This window comes from Melozone crissalis, unplaced genomic scaffold (genome assembly GCF_028551555.1).
Source record: "Melozone crissalis strain CALT ecotype California unplaced genomic scaffold, PUWL_Pcris_2 ptg000004l_1, whole genome shotgun sequence".
In the NCBI taxonomy this organism is placed as follows: domain Eukaryota; kingdom Metazoa; phylum Chordata; class Aves; order Passeriformes; family Passerellidae; genus Melozone; species Melozone crissalis.
The window spans coordinates 1724174-1747869 of NW_026535782.1; the positions used below are offsets into that span (position 1 = coordinate 1724174).

The window sequence follows — 23696 nt, forward strand, 5'->3', positions numbered from 1 at the left end:
TTGCTGCTACAAAAACACAAGGCTGGCAAGGCACACCAAAGTAATGAATTCATTGCCTCAGTCCATGATATCAGAACTCCTTTCTTCCAGTGAGCTCTGATACTACACAGACAAAATCTTTCTTTGCATGTAGTGCCTCTAGATGTGTTCCACCGTGAATAGTAGAGATTTCATAGCATCACAGAATCATTTATGTTGTAAAAGATCTCTAAGACCATCAAGTCCTGCGTGAGAAACAGATCCAGGAATCTTCACCCTTAAGGGAAAAGAGACTTATGTTGTGTGTTCTCCTACTTGCCATTCCCTCTGTTTCAGTGGTGCTGTAGCTGGCACTCTGCATTTCACACAAGGACTAAAGAATAGGAGGAGAGCTAAAGGTGACCTGGTTACATATCTGCTTGCAGGTGGAGGCCCACGAGGCTCTCTACCATATTGAATGGCATTTTTGCTGCCTATAATGTTTCTGCTAGTGATGGAAAGTGTGGAAAGTAGCACGTGACCACATGTTTTAGGCAATTTGATCCTTTCTCAGATGGTGAAGCTGGGCTTATCAGAAATATGGTTTCCCTCTCATGTAACACTGTTTGGGAATGATGGAAAATGTTTTAAAGTTGTGAGGTACTATAACTGATGAGAAACATACATTATTTGCACTATTCCTTCTCCTCTGTGTGACAAGAGGGGCCCATTGTACACAATAATTACCCTAGAAACTTCTAATATCAAAGGAGTTGGGATATCTAATTATGGCACTTGAAATATCATCAAGACTCAGGCAAAGCTCATCACTGATTTTAGATGAACACTTGCCCCCTGAAATTGGTGGTAATTCACAAGTCTGTGTTACACCATTTAAACACCTCTGTGGCTAATTCATTGGATACATATGTGCTGCCAATACCTGTGCTCTGTAATTTAAACCATTACCAAAAGCATAAGCTGCATTAAGAGCTTGATCGATGTATGCTTAAAGATAATTATGCATTTACTGTGTTTTAATAATTCTGATTATTGTTTTCTTTCAGCAGACTTGATGTGTTAAACTATTTTAGCAGTATTTGTCATTATTCTGGCAAATCATCGCTGTAAATGAATCACTGGGTCCCATGAAATTCCAATGCATTTTTTTCATTCTGATGGGTTTTTATCCTCCAGTATTCAGCTGTGTGTAAACTGAATGTGAAGCCATTAGAATCATGGGCTCAGTGATAGCTTGACTCACAGCAATGTGGAGAAGAATGAAAATAATCAGCTGTGCATGTTAATTGCAAAACATTATTAGTTATCTTTCTCCCTTTTTACACAGAAATTTAAAAAATTGGGGCAAGTCCTATATTAGAATAACATTATTATGTTTATTTTATTAACTTTGTCTTATCTTAATTATAATTGCCTTTTTTTTTTTTTTTTTTTCAGATCAGCGAATGGCTCTGTTTAAACTGCCAGATGCAAAGAACGTTAGGAGGTGACCTAGGGCCAGGTCATGGTCCTGGGCCACAGCCACTTGCACCCAAACAGAAGACACCCATTCTACCTTCAACAGCTAAACCATCTCACCAGCCACAGCCTGTTCAAAAGAAAGATGTAACTCCAAAACCTGATCCTTCACAGTCAGCAGATTCGAAAAAACCTCCTCCACAAAAAAAGCAAACACCCTTGCCTGGGTCTCCTCCTGTAAAATCAAAACAACCCCCTGCAGCACCCACTGCGATTTCCCAGCAAATAGATGCCACCCCAAAATCTGATCAAGTCAAGCCAACACAGGCTGAAGATAAGCAAAAACAACCCAGTGTACAGAAGCCCACAGCAGACACTGTATCTACCTCTGTAGCACCAGAGCAGAAGCAGGATTTGGCAGGCCCCAGACCACCAACTCAACAGAAAGTGGCAGACTCCCCAAAGCCTGAGCTTGCAAAGCCATCCCAGGACACAGATCCAGCTGGAGATAAACCAGATTCCAAACCTGTTCCACAAGTGTCCAGACAGAAGTCAGATCCCAAGCTTGCAGCTCAGCCTGGGGCTAGACCAGATGCTAAAGCTCAAAAGCCTGTTGAGCCAACGCAAACAAAAGATGATCCTAAAAAGTTACCAACAAAAGCAGCCCCAAAGCCTGATACAAAACCAGCTCCCAAGGGCCCACAGGCAGGGGCAGGAGCCAAGCCAGGTCCAGCACAGCCAGCACCTCAGCCCCAGCCACCTCAGAAAACCCCAGAGCAATCAAGGCGCTTCAGCCTTAACCTGGGAGGCATCACTGATACCCCTAAGCCCCAGCCTACAACACCACAAGAAACAGTTACTGGGAAACTCTTTGGATTTGGAGCTTCATTCTTCAGCCAGGCCTCAAATTTGATTTCCACAGCGGGTCAGACAGGGTCTCAGCCATCGGGCCCCCCTCCACCTGCTCCTGCAGCGAAGCAGCCCCAGCCTCCACCACAGCCTGCAGCCCCTCAAGCAGCCCCCAAAGAGGCTGCTCAGGCTCAGCCTCCTCCAAAAGCTGTTCCTGTAAAGAAAGAAGCCAAGCCTCCTGAAAAATCAGAGCCGTCCAAAGTGGATAGTGCTTTAACGAAAGGATCTGATTTAGAAAAGAAACCTGGTTTGGCTAAAGATAGCAAGCCTCAAGCTGCTGAAGCTAAGAAACCCGATGGGCTGTCGGAACCAGAGAAAGCTAGCCAACCTGAAATGTCTTGTCCCCTTTGTAAAACTGCACTAAATATTGGTTCTAAGGATCCCCCCAACTTTAACACCTGCACTGAGTGCAAGAAAGTTGTGTGCAATCTCTGTGGATTTAACCCAATGCCACACATAGCTGAGGTAAGGTGATGGAGTCTATATTTGCCTTGTATTAGGTTCCCTGTGCTGTGGAGGCATAAATAGCTGGTTTTTAGCTATTGAATTTTTAAGAAATTTTATTGAACCTCTCATCATCTGAAGTCTTTTAAAATTAAGTGTGTTGTATGAAACTTTGTCATTTGTCAGATAGCACTGATGAATTTTTGGCGTATTAAGGAGGTCTGGTAGAGGTGGTTGCTAGGGCTTTGACACATAAGCAGATGTGGTTATAAACTCCTTTGAAACTGGGGCTACTATGACACAGCAAACTACTGTATTTTGTCTGTTATAAGCTTTTTCTTATAGTTCAATGTTGTCTCCCAATGTGTGCTTCTTTAACCAGTACCTCTGATCCAAAAAACTCTTGAATGAAGAAGTGTGTTAGTGCTTAATTATTGCCCTTCCCTCCTGTTAATACATGATAAATTCATTCTATTAATCTCATTCTGGCTCTGGAGTCTTTGCATATGCTGATGCATTCATTAGGAAGGTTGAAGTTTGAGTGATATCTGTGTGGTGAAAGATGTAATTTTTTGGCAAGAACAATACAAGGCTTAGAAAGGAACTTCATTCACTAAAAACTGTCACTTTGAAAGTGCTTTTTTTGTGATTGCCTGAGACAGCTAATCATATTTAAAAGAATTACACAACTTATTTTCAACAGTTTCCTCACATTGCATGTTTTTATCTTTCTCCAATTTCTTTTTTTAAAAAGGGATTAGTAACTTTATACTAGCTTAATGGAAAGGTGGAGGTACATCTTATTTGCCCTATCAATCTGGCAAGTTTAATTCAACAGAAGTAGACTAACTAAAAATACTTGTGAGTGGTTGAAATGTTTAAATTGGTCTGCGTAGCACATGAGGACTGTGGCAGTTGGTGTTCTGTCTTTGAAATCTGAATGAATAAATGACAAATGACTGCCAGGGTTAAAGGATATCATATCTTTGTCTTAAGGTGAGAATAAATGTGGGAAGAAATAGCATATAGCAGGGAAAATATTGCTTATGATGTTTGCACATGCCTTTCTTTGTGTATTATTTTCTGGAATATACTATCATTAGAGAGGTCTTTTTCCTAATATAATAAGCACATTTTATCCAACACATGAATATGTTTTCTAATGTATTTGTGGTCATTTAGGTCAAAAAGAAATGTCTGAAAATGCAGGAAGAAGATTGATCAGGGATTGAAAACTGGAGTTCAGTTGATTTTTAACATTGTTTATGCACTGAATGCCATCAAACACACACACTCCATCATTATCCTACTCTGGGAATACAGACACACAATTATATGAATTTAATTGTGAAAAATGCTTATGGCTTTCTCCAGGGGCTCTCTAGTATGTGTACACAGAGTACCATGGAAACAAGATGTGTCAGTTCTGGTGAAACATTGCTCAAATGACAGCTACTCAAGTCCTGGTACATGCCTTGTCCTTAGTGTTGGCTTAGTTGTGATGCTGTGGGACTGCCTTGTGGTGTGCAGACGTTATCTTGGTTTCTTCTGGTTAAGATGAAAAGACTGATACTCTGTTTCTCTTTTTCCATCGCTGTTTTTTTTAGAAGATTCCCTCTGTTTCTGCTCTTTAGAATACCCAGAGCTTGAAATATTAATGATTTTCCTTAGTTTGACTTCCTCATGCCTTTCTTTGTTTCTCTTTTGGCTCCTGCGTGCACATTATTCTTCCTTGTACTACACATTTCTGCCTCTGTCCACATTTTCTGTCTTGCCTTCTTTTTCCCACTTACTTTTGCTAGAAAGTGGCAATGTACTTCTCCTTCACAACAGGAGGTGGTTTGCTTGGCTGAGAGCATCCTGACTTTCCTTTTCATAAAGATTGGACAGACAGAGCAGGGAACTCATAGTTTCATCTCCCAATGGGCTGTGTAAATAAGGTATTTATGGCCAGATAGCAATTCTGTCCCTGGATGCACAGTATATAGTATATACCTTTTACATGACACTACCATGGTGATGAGCAAATAGCCTATGCTCACTTCATACTCTTTTTGTCCACCAAATTCTTCTAATGTGTTCAGTACTGTCTTGGAGATTTTATTTACTTGTCTCTTTCTTTGGGAGTTAGGAAGGAGAAATATAAATGCTTTTTAAAATTGATCTTTCTGGTGGTTTTCTACCTAGTTCTTTTATTCCTATACTGTGCATTCAGATAAAAAATGTAATTCCAGAAGCTATATGCTATCTTAGCCCCAAGTGATTTTGGGTGAGAGAATATACTGCATCTTAAACATAATCTTAGTTTTGCTTTGGGCCTGCAGCTGTATCACAATTATTCTGACAGTTGCTTATGTGTTGTCTACATTTTGTTCCCTCAGTAATGGCTGCAAATGAGTGGAGTTTTATTGACTGAGTGATGGCTGGACTCTTGTTGCCAACAAAGCTTGTTATTGGGCTGCATGATAAGGATCAGTCCAATGGAACAGGGAAGCCAGTGTTTCATTGTCAAATGCAGAGGAGCATCTAAACCCCATGGGCACTTCTACTTTAAGATCTCTCAGCAGGGAATTTTTTTCCAGCCAATGTGCTGCTGTACTGCAGACTGGGCTGAGAGTACTTTTAAGGGAAGAAAGTGCTTTCTTACAGTGGCAGTTGTTTGTTCTTGCCTGTATGTGACAGAAATAACTATGAAAAAAGTCTTTAAGCTGCTGCAGTCAGTCCTCTAATAACCCCTCTACTGCAGAAAATATAACTAGACTCTTACCTAGTCAAAATCAGCAATATGCTATTTACTTCAGTGAAATTGTTTTGATTTGTGCAAGCAGAGAATTAGGCCAGAATACATTTTCTTCAAATGAGCTGATTGTTCTTTTTCTCCCTGATTTGTTGCTACAACAGTCAAACAGTTATTTACTTAAATGGTAATTTATCCATGATGCAAACAGCCCCAAATGATTAAATAAATGACACTTGATAGATTTCAGAGACCCACAGGACCATGGGAGCCCTGGTGCATTAGCAGCCTCCTTATTCTGCCATTTGCTCAATGGGGAGGAGAACTGTTTACCAGCTCTGTAATTAGCTTTCCAGCTCAGGTAGTTGGAAGCAGCTCTATTTTTAGTAACAAAGCACAAGATCACAACTGCTGAAGCCAGAAATGAAATGTGTGGCAACGACCATTTTGTGCATTTAAAACCCAGTGAACAGTTCAGAATATTGAGCAGGAGCAGAGATGGTTGGCTATAATGTAATTAAATACGTTGAGGTCAGGAATGTAGAACCTGTGGTAAATTAATGCAGTAATAAAATGGAAAAAAAAGAGATGGTTTAAAAGCTAAACTAAGGAAAAATAAGATCATCCAGATTTTTAGATTCTATGTGGGCAGTATGAAGTATAACATCTTAATAGAATCACGTTATGAACAGAAAGAGTTGAAAATGTGAAGTGTGTATATGTGACCGTGCTAATAGATCAAATCTAATAGAACCACCAGGAGAACAACAAAAGCACTATTTAGGCTACTGATAGCTATAAAATTACCTGGAATGGCACTGGGAAGTAAAGAATGCTCCATGTGTGAAATAAATTACTGGGGCTACAGAAAGGAGAGCAAAGTTTGGAATGATGCTGAAGGACAGAAGAGACATCATATCTTTGACTTGGTCAGGATTTGTTGTTTGAAAAAGAGAAAATCTGTTAGAGATATGATCAGAATACATAATATAAACAATTCTAGAGTGATATTTCTTAATATGTTTATTATGACACATGTATTCTGTATGAAATTATTTTGTCTTTGTGGATATGATGACAGGAATCTATAAAGCTTGATGGTTTCTGCCCAATATGTATTCTTATATATCTCTGTTTTACAAATAGTTGTATAACTTGCCAAAAGAATTTACATGTTTTTCTGATAACTCATTTTACCACTCCTACTTATTAGATTTAACCAAATAATTTTGCTTGTTCCCACAGACTATGGAGAGAAGGAAAAAAAATATATAAATTATTTTTTTCTTTAAAGTAAGCACAGTGCCGTCATTAAATTCCATATCATAACCAGGTGAAAACCTTGCTCTTCCAGTATGAACTTCTAGAAGTAGCAGTAAATAGCATTTTGGAACTGATATAAGCCTCTCTGAAGATGAAGGGTGGTGGCATGTACCTGGACACATCTTGGGTTTTTCTACCTCCTCCCAAAATCCTGCAGAAAGGCAACTGGTATGGGTGGGTGAGCAACCAGTGTAAATAATTCTGCTAGATTCCGTTTTTCCAAAACTTCACTGATATTTTAGATGGACTGAGGGCCTGAGCAAGTGTGCCCTAATACTCAAGCTTCAAAAGCAGGCTTTAAAAAATAATTTTTAAAAACCCCCAAACCTTATCTAAGTGAATCAAACCCTGCTGTTAAATGCCCTAATGTGCTTTGGACTTTTTAAAACAGTGTACAGCAACATTAAAAAGTAATAATCCATGTATTATTCTACTGAAAATCTCTAAAATAGTGCACTGCACCATCTGAGGTGACATCCATTGCCTATCTTTAATTAATTAACAGCTCTGTACTGTTAATTGTATTTCCTGCTTGAAAAAGCTCAGACTGCTCTGCAAACTGGCAGGTTTAGCTCCTATAAGGAACTCCTATATTCTCTTTTATGTTTGGTGACGGGTTGTTTGGGAAACAGATGGTGTCTGGGAAACATAGTGGAGAAGAATTTGCGCTAAAGAGACAAAGAGAAAAACAATCATTCCTTTCAGTTGCATAATTTATCTTCTCTGCTTCTTCCCTCTCCCCTTAAAGAACCTTTTAAAATTTTGATTGTAAGAAAGTGAATGCTATTACTGTTTAATAAAGTAACTAAATAATACAGAACATAATAGGCTAACACAGTGTACTCCCTAACATTTATGAAAATTTTATCCATTAAAAGATGATTCTTTATAATTGAGAAAATATTAAAACTACTGCTAATTATTACTTTGAAAGATAAAATCTGGCATTGAAAAACAGAGTGCATGTTACATGATAAAAACCCCACTGTATTTCTTGACTGTCAGAGTGAAATTAATCTCACTCCTAATTAGGTGTCTTACTTTTCTTCTTAACTTATTCAATATGCATGACAGACAAAAATATTGTCATGGAAATATTTTTCATAGCAGAATGACTCACCTCTTCCATTTTTCCTGTAAAGCACATATATTGTGTATATGTACAGAATAGAAGGGCTAATATGGAATCACTCTTTGATGGATAATTTAGTCAAAATTGAACACAGATAAATATTTTTTAAAAATTAATGCCTGAATTCACTTTTGAAATAAGGTTGAAGAGCTTAAGCTTCTTCAACAAAGTTAGATTTTGGTGTTTTACATTTGCAGAGGTATTTAAATGCTTAAATATAGACGATACTTGTAAGGATACTAGGAGCTCATGTCTTTTCTGATGCCTCAGCTAAACCTGTTCCAAAAACCCTGCTTTGGCCTGATGATTTTACAGGGGCCTGAACTTCTGTCGTATGCACATCTTGAGCTGTTCCTTTTGGGCAGTGTCTTGCTTCTGTTTAAACCCCTTGAAGTCCAGACATGGAAACCTCTTGTGGGGTGTGATTTTGGTGTGTCTTTGAGAATAGTTCAACCAGAGGCAGTGCTGTCTGGCATTAAGCATACCAGCTACAGCTACTTTAATAATTGATTACAAGAATAAAGCCTGATCATGCTCAAGTGTGATGTGGTGGTGGTTTGCCAAGTTTATTTCTTCTTCAATGATATTATATGCAAAATACAGACCTGCAAATAGGCATGTGAGTCCAGGACTCTCATTCTCATCTCAAGCCTGTTGCTGCCATGGCACAGCCAAGCTTCTTGTCTCCCAGTATCCTCCAAGACCCCACAATTCTGCACTCAAGTTTCAACAAAGTAACCCACTGCATCCAAATAAGCTATTCAGTAGATGTCCTGTGATGGTTTTGTTTGAATTCCTCATCACTGTAGAGGGGAATGAAAACATCCTTTTGTTCTCACAACTTTCTCTGAACAGGTGTCTTGCAGTTCAGTGGGGCTGCTTGGTCCAGAGCAAATTATACACTAATGCAGTTTCATTTTTTGGCAGTCAGGTTTTGATGGTTATTTCTGAATGTGATCTTGGGACAATGTTTGAAAGCAAAGCATCTGAGATCTCTGTGGTTATTAGTCAAGGCATGAGTTACAAGATTGCATTCTTGTTGATTTTCCCTTTCAGTATTTATGACCACAAAATTAGGTTTTGTTTTTTCCCCCTGAAATTAAATTCAAGGAGTGAAGATTGGTCTCATTGCTCAAAGTAATAGTGTGACCTTTGGAAGAACTATTACCATGACTAATTGCCTGCTATTTGTTTCCTTTATTCTAATCTCAAAAAGTTTCCAAATTGCTGCTCTGAACAAAGAACTCCGTTGAAACCAACAGTGAGATATAGACATAAAGCCATGTAAGGCCAGATGGCTTTTATTAATGTTGGTAATGGCCACTGATGGTGTGAAATCCAAAGGAATGTCTGCAGCAGCACTGCTGCTGGCACACACAGCTCCTGTCTATCTGGCTATTTTTCATCCACTTGGAATTCATTTGAAATGAGGTCTTTACTTATATACATTTATTCCATCTTAGATGCCTTTGCAGCTTTGAAAGATAAAATTCTTAAGTGAGTGATTAATGCAGAGCTTTCAGTGCTGATTTTTGTGTGTGGTTTATTTTCCTCCTGTGCAGATAGTTTATAGACTAGTGTATTAGAGACAGTCAAGCTGGAGTCACAAATGTAAAACAGATTATCAGGAAAATTACTGACCTGGCCTTGAGCCAGGTGATTTTCTTCTCTGTTACTTCATTAGAAATTTGGTTGGTGTCCCATTATTGAATGAGGAAGAAGTCCTTTAAAAGCTAAGCTGGTATCAACTTTTTGAATTTTTCTACTCAACTTTATAATAGTAATTTAAAGAGAATTTATTTCTTGAGATAAAGGTATTTCATGTTTTTCTTTTCTATTACAGCATAATACATTTTTGTTCATGCTTTATTGAGAAACAAAAATGCTTACTTTAGAGACTTTAAATGTTTTGCTGTGAGTTTTATTTATTGTCAATATAAGACCCATTGATCCACTTCCAGATTTTCTTAAGCAAACAAGCAAAATCTACTGTATGCTAAGCGCCTTAATTATTTGGGTTTTTTGGTGCCCAAGGCATTATATGCTATCCGATCATGCTGACACTGTTATAAGTTGTGTGACCATAAAAATATAAAGCATTTAGCTTTTTGTAAGGACCCTCATGTAGTTTTAATGTTCTGATGGATTCCCTAATAGAGGGGAGCTTCAAATTAATTTTTTTTAATATTCCAAGACTATGAAAAGCTGGTGCTCTTCCAAGGAATAAGTGCTATCATAGCATTTTGAAAAATATCAGAGGATTTTATATGTCTAAAACTAGGATATTTTTACCTGAATATTTGTCACTTTGATTGAGTGTAGTAGGACAGATAGATATTATAGTATTTAATAATATTCTGAGAAGACAATATACTGTCAATTTAAATATTTGCATACATTTTGTGGCCTCATTTCTTGAAGAACAAGGCTATTTATGTTAAAGAAGTTAAGTTCCAATTCCTGCATATGTTAAAAATTTCATGTCATGTTTCTGCTGACCAAAAGCCAAATGCTGTCACACCACAACGGCATATTGGTAAAGAAAGGTCAACATTTCACACAAAAATTCAATAAAATGCTTTGTTTGCCACTACTGTGGGGTGATTTTAAACTTAATGGGATGGCATGAGTGTAATCAAAGTAATTTTGCAACTAATTTTGACATTTGCAAGATGTGTGGCCAGCTGTAAAATAAAAATTCAGATGTAAAGGAAAAGATGAAATGAGGAAGAGGGAGCATTTACCTGATTTTTTTTTGTATTCTGCACATTAATATTTCTCCATGAGCAAATGAAAAGATTGAGTAATTTAAAGAGACAGTGGTCAATAATTATTTTTATTTTGCTGAAATACATATAGTTCAGTGGACCAGAATGAGAACAAATGTGACTTTGGATTGAATGTTTTGTATCTATTAAATTGATTTCTGCAGTATTACTTAGAGTAAGGACGGAGGCTGAGGGGACCTAAGCCATTATGTAGTAGTGGAAAGGAGATTACATTCATGCCCGTAAGCTGCTGGAGATGCTGTCTAGCAGCATTTGGAACAGGAGGTCATAGACTGATGTTGAGGAGGGGGATTAGCTGCTGCTGAACTGTTCTGGCTGAATTTTACACAAAATACTGTTGATTTGGGGGGAAAGGGGGAAAAATATGTATTTTTGCATCGCCAGGAAAAAAAATGGAAGAGCCAGTAGGTTGTATTAGACCAGGACACTCACTGAGAAGAATGATGAGGTGTATTAGTTTTACCTCTGTGTTTGGAGGTTAATGAAATTACTCAAACACTGAGGTAACTTAGGCTTCTAAGGACAAGACTGAAAGACCATCTGGTGGTCTTCTGTTTTTAGTATTTCTAGGTTAGTAAATTTCTTTGTTGTTGTTGGGTTTTATTTTTGTTTTTCCTTAGCAAACAGCCTTCACATTGGAAATGGTCCAGCTGTCATGTACAGAGATTAGAAATTGAACATATGAAATCTTGTCCTTATGCATACTATTTTAATGCATGCATTTACATTTTCAGTTACTTTTTGTAGTTACCTTAATAATTGCGCTAAAGACTGCAGATGTATTTATTATATTTTAATTTTATGGAGGGATTTCTGGCCACTTTCCTGGCATCCAAGAGGAGTAGACTGTTGTGATGTTTTTTTGTTTGGTTTTGCAATGGCATTTTCATAATTGCTGAAGACGTTGACTCTGATCCTCATTATTATGTGTCGATACAAGTATCTGCTTTATTTTGAAGTGCCACTTTGTTAATTGATCCTAAATTTTGTATCTTCCCTTTTATGTAAGAAGAAAAAGATGTATTTCTTTCTGATTACTGACAAACACTTAGCTATTTTCTTCAGGATACTAGTTAGTAACTGTATTTTTGTACATTTAGAGCAGGATATTAGATCCTTTACTGTCTAGGTAAGCTGTCAGATATGCTTGTGCCTCACTCTCATCCAAACCAACACACCAACTCTTAAATTTCTACATAAATGTTATTTACCCACATCTATTCCATGGCAATTTTCACTGAAACATTGAACTTTGACACAGTACAAGAGAACCAGCCTGGGCACACACCCAAGTTCAGATGCTCTCTCCTTGCTTTTGAGTTACAGGAGGAAAAAGGCTGGAATGTTTGAAATACCTGTTATTTCTAAAATAATTTTGTTTTGAAATGTGCACTAAGTATTTTTTTTGCTCAAAGGTCAATATGACACTGAAAATTGGCTAAAACAGTAACGTTTAAACATATTCTACCTTCTGGCTCTTTTTTTTGGTGTTTCATAGGCAAATTTTCTATTTTTCTTTAAAAATCAGAAGTGGATATTGGAATAAAGTTTCAGTACTATATCTAAAATTTCGTAAAGTTTAACTTTACCTATGGAAAGGGAAAACCTCAGAATAAATCCAAACTCTGCTTAGTTTTTAGTTTTTTGTTTGTTTTTTTTTTAAGCACTTTGCATTTTTTTCTTAATGTGGCTCAAAGTTGATGTCATGGCATGGCATTTGTAAGACTGAGAAAGTCTCATTACAGAACAAGTTTAACAGGTCTAAACCTCTTTCATGGGCCTCTCTATGTGCACTTTTTTGTGACCCACAACACACTTCTGTTTTTTCCTGACAGCTGTAGCTAAGAAAACTTGTAATGTGCTGTGCAGTGAATTTTTAAAGTCATATGCCCAGTTTATCTGGGACTCAGTCACACTGTTATGCCAGACCTCTAAAGAGGAAGAGCACTATGTTTTTCTTCTGTATCACCTATCAGCAGAAGGATCTCCTGATCAAAACATAATCTCTCATTTGATTTGTCACCCTTTTAAATACTTTAGCTGTGCTGCTTCTTCTCCAGACCTGTAAGAATTGTGTTATTGCTCTGTCACCCTTCAAATGACAAATCTGATCGATGTATTTTTCATGAGGTGCAATGAATGCACATTTTAGCTAAAGGGACTTATGTTTGAATACATAATGTTTTACAATTAGTTACAGACATAATTAGGGACATCAGTGAAATTCATACTCATCCCTCCCCTTGCTTTATTCTCTATGCCATTGGTAACTGGAATCAAGAAAGGTTCTGCTTTAATGCGGTAAATTGGCCTGTTCCAGGTGTTGTTGGTCTAAGGTGTGATGCACTTTCCCTGATGAGTTCCTTAAGCTCTTTTGAGCTTGGTCCTTGTTGTCTTTCCAGGATAAAATGAAGTTATATTTGATGTTGCAAGGATTGGTAGTTCTTTATTACCTGTAAAGGGCAAGGTGAAACTCCTTCTACCTACAAATCAGAGTAGACCATCCTGTCCAAATCCCTGCCCAAAGAAGGGTCAGTTGAAGCAGGTTCTTAGGGCCAGTTAGGATTTGATTGGTTCCCAACTCGGAGACTCCACAACCTTTTTTAGACAATCATTGGCCAACTTCCTTTTTTTTCTTTATAAGTATTTTGTTAAATTAGTATTTATTTGAAGAAATTTAATTCAAATGAACATAAATGCTTAGTGCTTGAATTTATGTTAATTTATTTTTTTTTTCTGTTCATTGGATACCTTTGAGGAGACTGTCCTTATCTTTTTTTCACTCTCCCCTCAGCTATTTGCGCACATTGAGGCAACCTTCCTCAGCCTTCTCTTTAGGCTCCTTTTGTTTTTCCATTTCCAGCTCTCTCATCTTCTCCTTATATGATTGATGGTTCAGATCCTTAATCATCTTCATGACCCTTTACTGAACTTGCTCCAGTATTTCCATGTCTCTATTTTACTGGGAAGTTAAGAACTAGACTAAGAACTCTCTCAGCAGCACAGGGGAATAATCGCCTCCTAGACATGCTAGCTATGCTCCTCACTAAGACAGCCCAGGATGTTATAAGTGTTTAACCCTGGCTTTTGCTCAATGCCTCCCTTTATTTCCATACCATGCTCAAGGGCTCAGAATACATGTGTGGTGTCTTCAGCACCATGGCAGCAGGGTGAAGTGAAGCACTTTGCTGTAAACACAACTTATACATATTATTGAAAGTTATGGGCTCCAGAGGATGGATTCAGTCCATGATCAGTCCATTCTAAAGAGTACTAACTTTAAACTGGCCATTAGTCACTGTACATCAGTGAACTTCACACAGACAGAGGTTCTGTAAAGTGCAGATTTTGGATTACTGTGATATATCTACAAAATATGTCCTAGCAGATCTTCTCCATGGCAGGTGTGCATTGACTTCTCCAAGTTATATTAACAGGTTCAACAGCAAAATTTATAGATGCTGTTTTGGAGGAAAGGAATAGTTGGGATAGAATCCAAGCTAAAATTTCATAGGATGTTCCAAGAGTTGAACTTTGAATCTTTTCTGTATGTCTGGAATATTTATATTTGAATCAGTTTAGACAAATGTCACTTTCCACTGTCTCCTCTTCCCAAATCAACTTCATTTCTACACATGCTGAAAGTGTTGTTGTTTGTATTTAAAATTATCTTCTTCTATTAAATATGGGTCTCCTTTGTCTTGTCATCTTTTACATTAATGATTTTCATTTTTTTCGTGTCTTTGCTCCAAGCAGTGGAGGAGAAAAAAATTCAGGGTTAATGGGGAAACTTCAGTATTTGGTAGCTGGTTTTCCAGGTGCAGAACTTCTGTTGCTGCATCTTGAATCAGTGGATGCATTTTGTAAAGTGTAAAGCTTTAAAAACACCCTGTAATTTACAGAGCATTGAAGCATGCGGGAATGAAAATTTGTTCAGTAATGATCTGTTTTTTGAACCTCTATGTATGTGAAAACAGTTAATCCCTATGTTCCAATAGGATTTTATTATTTTTATTAGGTGTTTCATGCTCCCTAAATTTTTTTTTGATGGCTTGTCCATATAGAATTAATAATTCTATACAAGCACATAATCTATATTTCTTGGTCTTAACTTGCTTTTCAAAAATAAGTAGTCATTTTTCTTTGAGGTCTGGGGATATGACATCAGAAATGATATATTATCACTAGAATGAAATTATACTAGAGCAGATGATATAAATTCATTATTAGTAGCAAACAATTATTGATATATGATAATTATAATAGGAATCAGGGTGAAATGTTTGGGTCAGTCTTCATCAGCATGCAGGATATAATTTTCAGAGCATGTCAAGGAAAAGTTACTCTGATTTTGTTTCTGAGTCTGAAGCTATGATAATGATTGCATGTCTTGGATAGCTTTTTCCCTTCTGTTTGCTTTATTTCAGTTCACATGCTCTGTCCTTATGACTTGGATTAATTCTGTGTGCATTGCAGGGTATTAATATCCCTTTTAATTAGTTTCCTATTACCTACATAGACAAAAAATGATTTCATAGTCTGTGAGAAATGACTGAACAATGGACTGAAAAGCAGTAAATTCCTTTCAGTACTAAAGTTTGTAATTTAGTTCCTTTCAGTACTAAAGTTTGTATATCTGTAGTAGAAAACAGGAGAAATCAAGGTGTCCTTGCAATGGCAATTCAGTTTCCTCTGCACAGCTTCCTCTCTTTATGCATTGGAATCTTATTTACACAAGTCAGTAGATTGACACAGTTTTAAGAAGGTGATACTTTGAATTTTTAAGTACAAAATGTGTACTTGCTGATAAAATAGGGTCAGGTGCTGGTTAGAAACTGGTTATTCCCCTGGCACACCTTTCACATTTTTGAATGTACCTTATGTGTGCAGTTTCTGTTCACATAAAAATATTTATTTCTGCTGACAAGTCTCATCTGCTGTTTGCTTGGCATCACTTATTTCTCTGCACTTGACTTCAAGTCTGCTGTACTAAATCTGTCTGAGAAGAGATACATCTTGAATTTTGTGTTTGTAAAACTAGCACTGCTAGTTTACATCATTCTCTTCTCTCCACTTTTTATTTTCAGACATTTAAAACAGTCTTTCTTATTGCCTGTTTTTCACTTGATTGTGAAGTTAAACGCGTGACTGTCATATTTAACTACCAAAAAGTAAGATCCATTTTTAAAAACATTAAGATAAACGAAACAAGGCAAGTGGAAAGAAGGTTCTGACAAAAAGACAGTGATTTGCAAGTTAGTGCAATAAAAACTAATAAGTCCAGTTAACAAAAGTGTATTTCCTTGCAGTTTTATTCCTTATATCTCCTAAATGTACCAAACCAGAAGCCAGTTCTTCAGCATGGCAGAATATGGCAGATGGAATTATTTCTGTGCAAGTATTAAAAAGAAGGGCTCTACATTATCTCCGTCATGATTTAGTTTTGGGCTTCAGTCCCTATGCTGTCTATTATTAGCATCATAAAACATAATGGAAGTATTTAGGGATTCAAATGCATACATTCATGCTGGATTTCACTTCCTTATGTATCTGCAGATGGTGTGTATATTTTTGCATATTGGATTTTATGGTGGTTAGAATACATTTGATGGGGTAAATGTAGGGAAGTGCAAAGATTCATTGCAAGTGATTCATTCAAAGACCTATATGTGTCTTTTGTGAGCCATTTGGTTTCCAATGAAGACTCTGAATCATTATCTTAGTTTATCACTACTTCTGTATAACTTTGGTGAAACTTTTTTCCTTGTTCAATCAAAAAGGCTGGGAGTCTGATCTATTAAATGCTTGGATGCTTGATGTTGAAGGGTTTATCTATACATGAGCAGAATAAAATCAAGACCTTGTAGTGCATAGAAATAGAATACAGGAAGTCAATTTTTCTAAGGATTTTGATTTGGACCCTATATGAGCACTCCAGAGTAATTGTAGATGAGGCAAGTGAAAGCAATGTGTTTTTGAATCATGCACAACCTGCAAACATAAAGACACAAAATCACGGAGGTTCAGTCACAGAAATTGATTTCAATGATCAGTTACAAGTTGATCAATTGAATTAATCAGGTTTCTTTTCCCCTGGTCTCAGTGGAGTTTAAAAGCTATGAAGTTCACAAACTCAATTCTTGAGGACAGGCTTTCCTTGCACTGTCAGTTTTTAAAATTTCTTCACACAAGAAGCTACTGAAAGGGAAAGATGAGTCTGTAAAGAGACATCTGAAAGATGAGTCTCCATCTACTGTATGGAGGGTGCTCACCAGGAAAATGCCTTAACTTTTGCAGTGGCTTTCATTCTTCATCACAGGTGGAAAATTTATGGAACCAACAGCTTGCAAACGAGACAGAAGTGTTTAGTTATGGAGTGTGTATGAATGGAAAGCAAAGGCACAGCACAAGTAATTTCTTCTCCATTTATTGTTTCATGAGAAGGAGATGTCCTTTGCCTGTGCTAGAGTTCCACAGCACCGACTCTTGTGACAAGCTGTCTGTCAGCATAGTCTGGTCGAGCTGGCTGAAATAATGTGGAAGGGGAGATAACAGAAGGAGTTACAAGACAGTGATGTCTTTTAGATGAAAGATTAATTTTCTAAAATTAATCAAATAGTTAACATAAATGCCATTTTCCTTGATTTATTTCTCAAGAGTTGATGGAAATTACTCTGATTTCAGGTAGCCTGGCATTGCTCAATCAGCATCATGTAGCAACTGTTCAAATCAATAGATGGTTCTTGGTTTTAGCAAATAGTGTTGTCTGACAGGATGTGACTGAAATAAGTCAGCCTTAGGAAGCAGAACTGAATACCAGATTCAGTGCTTGCTTTCTGTCTGTGGGGATATATTTTCATAGTGGCATTTAGGATTTTAGAACTTCATCCTCTAAACTGATTAGCTAAGTGAGAAACTTCGGCTCTCATTAGTAGTTATTTCCAGAAATGTTCAAAGATATAGCACTAGCACCCTAAACATTACTTTACCAGGCTTAGAAGGATTTTCAGGAAATATCAAACTTACAGTTCAAGCCTTAGTCTTGCAAGTAAAGAGCTTTCACATGAGTAATCTGATCTACTTCAGCCTTCTGGTTATGAGTAGGGTCCTGCTGTGTCTCACTCCTTTGAAGGAATGACTTATTCTATGAGCAGCTCCATTCATTTGATTGAGCTTTTCAAAAAGAAAGAGAAAGCTTATTAAGAAAATAGGTGACAAATTTTGTTCTTCCTGAGTAAAATCATGATGATGTATGAAATCTTTTAAGAAGGTGACTAATGTGGTACAACCACTTGAAGTGATGCATGCTGGTTTTTCATGGTACTGCTCTGTTTCTTCGTGCCTAGATGTAGAAGTTTTGAAAATATGTAATTGGTTTGTGATTAGAAACTTTAGTCACATCCCCATAATTGCTACGGTGAAATTCAGAAAATGTGTCCTAGGCAGTTAAATGATTCCTCAGTACTTTTAAAGTCTTGTCTCAGGCTTTTCTAAATGGGCAATTGTTTGAGAAGAGGAGGAGTTGTTTTTAAGACAACAGAGCAGGTTTCATATAAGCAAATAAAGTGTTTTTAGTCTATGCATATTATTTCAAGGAGGAGAAAAAGATTAGAATTTGGAGGAATGGCATCTTGAAGCACTACTGAAGGCATAAATTTTGAAGTTGCACTTTGAAGACCACCTGTGTCTCTATAGATTGCTGAACCTGAATAAATCAACAAGATGACCAAGAGTCTGAGTCAGTGCTAATATACATTGATCATTTGTGCTTCCATTTGCATTAGTGGTGATGCTACTGAATTCTGTCAGCAGCCAACATGACCAGGCTCTGTAAATAAGGGTGTTGAGGGCAACAGCAAGAACTCATTGCTAATGTGTGCACTGCAACAGCATCTGAACAGGGCAAGAAGAACAGGTGGGACCTGGGATGGTAGACTACTAACACAAACATTTAAATTGCAGGTACAGATTGACTGAGGTTAGAAGGTACGTCAGTAGGTCATCTAGTCCAACCTTCTGTCCAAACTACGGTCCACAAACCACACCAGGTTGCTCAGGACTTTGACATTTAGTTTTGAAAGCCTCCACAAAAAAATGCTACATGAAATCTGTAGACAGAGTGTTCCAATTCTTCAAAGCCCTCAGGGTGAAAAAAGTTCTCCATAATTCAGTTTAAACCTCAGACTGCAGTTTCTTGTCTTCTCAGTGGGCATCACTTTGAAGTGCCTGGCTCTGTCTTCTCAATGGTCTCCTCCTTTGGTCTCTGTTATTTTCCTGAAAAGCAGACTTCTGCATGCTGAACAAGCCTCTTTCCCTCATCTTCTCCTTACAAGGGAGTTTTTCTAGCTTCTAACCATCTTTATTGTCTTTTACTAAGCTTTCTGCAGCTTGTCACTCTTTTTTTTGGTACTGGGAGATTGACACAGGATGCAGTGTGTTAGATGCAGTCTAATAACTAATGGGCTCACATCTAATGGTTATGAGCCTTTTAAACAGCCCAGGGTGCTCAAATGTTCTTTATAGCAACTGTGCTATATCCATCCTGTTTAGTAGTGGGCCCATGTTTTTGTTGTCCAGACCTTTCCTTGCATATTTAGCATAGAAACTCTTCTTGTTGCCCTTGTTGTCCCTTGCCAGTTTCAATCCCAGCTAAGCTGTGCTTTTCCTAGACAGATGGTTGTGCAGCGTTTCTAAATTCCTTCTTTGTAGCCTAATTAGAATGCTGGTTCTGGAGTGGAGGCAGGGTTCAGAGGTTCAGGCATCCTGTCCCATGTGTGTAGCTGGTTGCTTGAATGATATAATCCTATTGTGAACATTATATGCAGGAATATTTTGGAAGACTGCTAGCAAGTGCAAAGAACTACAGAAATATGCCCTTTACAGTGCTGTTTGTGGTTTAATGTTTACTGTATATACTATTGCAAATATTTTTTGACAGTCTCCTGGTCCAGGCCTAGACTGTGCCTGTTATGGCAGTTTATATTTCTGATAGCCATAAGAAACCATCTCAGCTTCTCAGAGATAAAGCCATTGTCCATGTGAGTCAAATTTACTTGAAAGTTAATGCAGTTGCCCACCTAAACTTTATGATAATGTCTTATTCTTCTGTGCTGGGCTACTTGGCACCATTATATCTGTCACATTTAATAAAGATATATTAATCTTCAACTTTATTTCATATAGGAGTTGCCAAACAGCATATCAACACATCACATTGTATCTTTGCTATGAGATTGGGTTGTTTTACTATAGGAAAGAGTTTGGCCTTCAATATTAAAAGTAGTTTGAGTTGTGTTTATCACTACTCATAACAATACTTACTTTCCTATTATAATGTATGATTAAAATTCTGACAGATATTCCAAGGTTGCCTGACAGAGGTGTTACTGCCTGTTACTATTTTAAATGACTGCTTATTTGCTTATTTGCATTTTTCTTTCATTATCTCTAATAGATGATGACATAGCATGGTGGGGGAAAAAATTATGTTAAACCAATGTTGTGAAAGACACAGTTTTAATGTGGTAAACACAAAATTATCTTGACAAGCCAAAGAGATTTTCTAACTCATTTTTAGGAAAGGGAAAACAACAACAACAACAAAAAATAACAACAAAAAAAAAAAAAAACCCAAAAAAAACCATAACCAAAACCCAATGCTTCTTTAAACGCAAATACCTTGATATTTAGTGAAGATTTAATAGCTGTGTAAGGTGAAGAAGGAAGCACTGATGTATTATTGGTCTGTAGGAATAGTTTGAATAAAGTTGCTCTTTCTGTGTGGGTTGAGCGTATATCTTTATTTTGAGATTTAAATCACAGATTAGAATCAGTCTTTGGAGTTGGGCTGTGTGCAACAGCCAGAAGCAGTGCCATCCATGGTCCTTTCCCTAAAAGTCTGTGACCAGTCCAGCTCCACTTGGCTGTAGCTGCTGACTCAGAGCAGTAATGAAATGTCTGGTTAGGCTCAAAAGTTGGGTGTCTTTCCCTGCACCAGCGTTGTCATCTTATTGCAAAGCTCCCATACTGTCTCTGTGATTTCTCACAGGCTTCTCCTCACAGCACTGACTCCTTCTTCCTCACAGCACAGCCAACAAACTCCATTTCTCTCCTCACCCAGCTACCCCACTCTTTTGTAGCACTCTTCTTGTTGGAAACAGCTGTGGCCTGTTAAGGGCAGGCCTGTTCCTGATCTTTGGTGATCAGCACAGCTGCAACTCCTCAGGTATGAGACTACCTTCTGCAATATTTTCTTACATTCTAATTATCCTAGAAAAGATACATAACATTTCTGTGTGACTCTCTGAGCTATTAAAGTCAGACAGCAGATTTCAGCCCATCATTTTCTCTCATTTAATCAGTAGTAGCTGCACTGACACAGTAGAATTTTCCTCATGTGTACCAGTGTATTTGAGAATGGAATTCAACTTTAAATTCATTGAATTAAGGCAAGCCATCTTTTTCATCCAAGTGGATGTCTGCAGCCTTAGGAACTCATAACATTAGCTGTCGGTAGAACTTGAACTGTGTTTTTGGAACTCTTGATTCTAAAACTGACCATCCTTGGGCAATGTTTTTCATTTTCTCTTTCCAGTCATTGACTGGTCTGCCAGCTCTGTTTGCTTTCCCTTTTGCTCAGCACAATCCTAGATGTGGTTTTTAAATGATGCTGAAATATAAATGATGACAACAGCTTTTAAAATAGGAATTATTAAACTCCAGAAAGTCTCCATCTGCTTGTATATCAGCATACATTGGACATATTTGATGCCCAATGCCTCATGCTCAGTAGAGAGAACATTTTTGCTTGTTTCCACACATCCTGCTTTGACCCAACTAGGAATGTATATCATCAGAAATTATTAGGCATCTGTCTTTGAGAGATTACTACCTCTATTTTGTAGAGCCAAGATGTCTGTAGATTTTCTGAAAGGTTTATTTTAGAATTTCATCCTGTGTGTTTATCTAAAGTGAATATTCAGATTAGTTTTGTATGTTTATTCCCATTGTTGGATACTATAAAGCTTTTGCATAAAGAGGTGCTGTACAATAAATAGCTTGCTGGCAAAGGAAAAGCATGATCTTATAATCAAAAAGAGGAGTTTGGATTAGTTAAAAATTACTATGTTGTAGACATGGATTCTAGCACACTCTCTGGGATAGGAAGTAGTGGGCATATGAATCCTGGATTAGCCAGAATTCTGGTGTGCTGTAATGCCATAGTGATGGACTGAAAGGTCAAGAAGTCTTTGGTAATTTATTCTTGTTTTGCACAAAACATATGTTTTTGTGACTGTGCTTCAAAAATAGGCTGATATGTTGGAAGGGCTCCCAAGAAGCTTTAATAATTACTTTTTATGTAAACAAAGAGAAGGCCTCCTGAAATAGAGAAAAAGGTATTTTCTGTCTGTTTTCATGAGGAAGAGTTTAAGATCAGCTTTTGTAAGATTCTGGGAGCATCCATTGAACATAAATAGCACAGAGCTCTTGAGGTAAACAATTCTCATTGCAAAGTGAACATAGTCAATTTTAGACAATCAGAAGAGGTGAAGGATTGAGCACAGCTGGTTATTGCAACAAAGTACTGAGAATTGGTGATAATAAGCTATTTATCAGTTGTATGACATGAGGAACTATTATCAGAAATGCCATGGAAATCAAGATAAAAATAGATGCAGTTTATGTAATATAGGTTATCTTAGGTTGGGAAGACTGTGGTTTGTGTTAAATGCTGCATTAGACTAATTGAGAAAAGTGATTTCTCCTGCATGTGAACAGTGTAATTGAAGACGATCTCTCAGTTCAAATCTTCTCTGGCACATGGCTGAGCAAAGTGCAGAAAAGTGCCAACACCTGTAGAGTAAAGACTGTCAGATTCATGAGCAAACCAATTTCCCTTTTACCGTTCTGAAGATTCTTGTGCCACCAAATTTTGATTGGTGACACTGTTGTTTGGGTTTGTTGTTGTTTTTTTTTTTTTCCCCTCATTAATAGTAGGCACTCCTCATCTAGTTCCATTCTTTTACCTACTAATCATCACACAGTCAAAGAAAGAGTTTCTTATTTATATCTCTTTGTTTAAGATTTAGTCTAGCCTCAAGATGAAAAACAGAACTCAAGGTTTCTGCAGCTGACCACTGACCATTTTCAACACCATGTATAGCACTCATCCTAATACCATATAAATTAAATGAAATTTAATTAAAACAACTTGGAAAACAGAAGGGGTTTTCATTGAATCAGCAAATCAAGAATTACTTGGAAAAAAACCCCATTTCTTAATATTACCTCTTCCATAGGTTGCAAAGTCTTGTTGTTGCCTTTTTTTCTGACAAAATAGGACAAGACTAGGCTGTAGAAAAAGGAAATTTACACTCTAGATGTTAAGGTCAAATAAAATCAATCACTTTCAGAATGGGTCTGTAATCAGATCACTAGATCTGAACCCTTCTGTCTTTTTTTTCTTAAGTTCACCTGTAGAATGAAATGTAAGCTTTGTACTTGGCACTGCTTCTTCTTTTTATGTGGTTGTGGTAACAAAGGTTTCTTTGTCTAGTCTTCTGCTTTCACTTTGTATGTTGTTTTTCTAATGTGGAGAAGGAAAAGGTACCTTCGGGTTTATTACTTTCTCCTGTAATTTAGCTGATGTTGAGATTTCAGCTGGATGAAAGCATTCCTATTCTAATAGCTACATTTATTGCACTTTTATGCTTTAGCAGTGGTAAATAATTGCCCCAAGACAACATCTGTTCTCATTTGTCTAGTTTCATTTATGTTAATGTATAAACTGAGCTTTTGATAATCACTTACTTCTCTGTGTTGTACTAGTGGTTTTGGTTGCCAAGTTATGTATCTAGGTAAGGATCTTTAACTTCCAGATCAGCAGCAAACCCAAGGCTCAGAGGAAAGTTCTCGAAATAACTCT

The 23696-nt window shown here is 37.2% G+C and overlaps 1 protein-coding gene across 5 annotated transcripts in view; it reads left to right on the plus strand.

The window, feature by feature from the left end:
- The window catches only part of PCLO (piccolo presynaptic cytomatrix protein), a 319301-nt gene that overhangs the window by 17830 nt on the left and 277775 nt on the right, over window positions 1-23696 (plus strand). For all 5 annotated transcript variants that reach the window (XM_054272240.1, XM_054272259.1, XM_054272249.1 and 2 more), the window contains exon 3: window positions 1417-2811. In XM_054272240.1, the coding sequence (XP_054128215.1) occupies window positions 1417-2811 (1395 nt within the window). The remainder of the gene's footprint in view (window positions 1-1416; window positions 2812-23696) is intronic.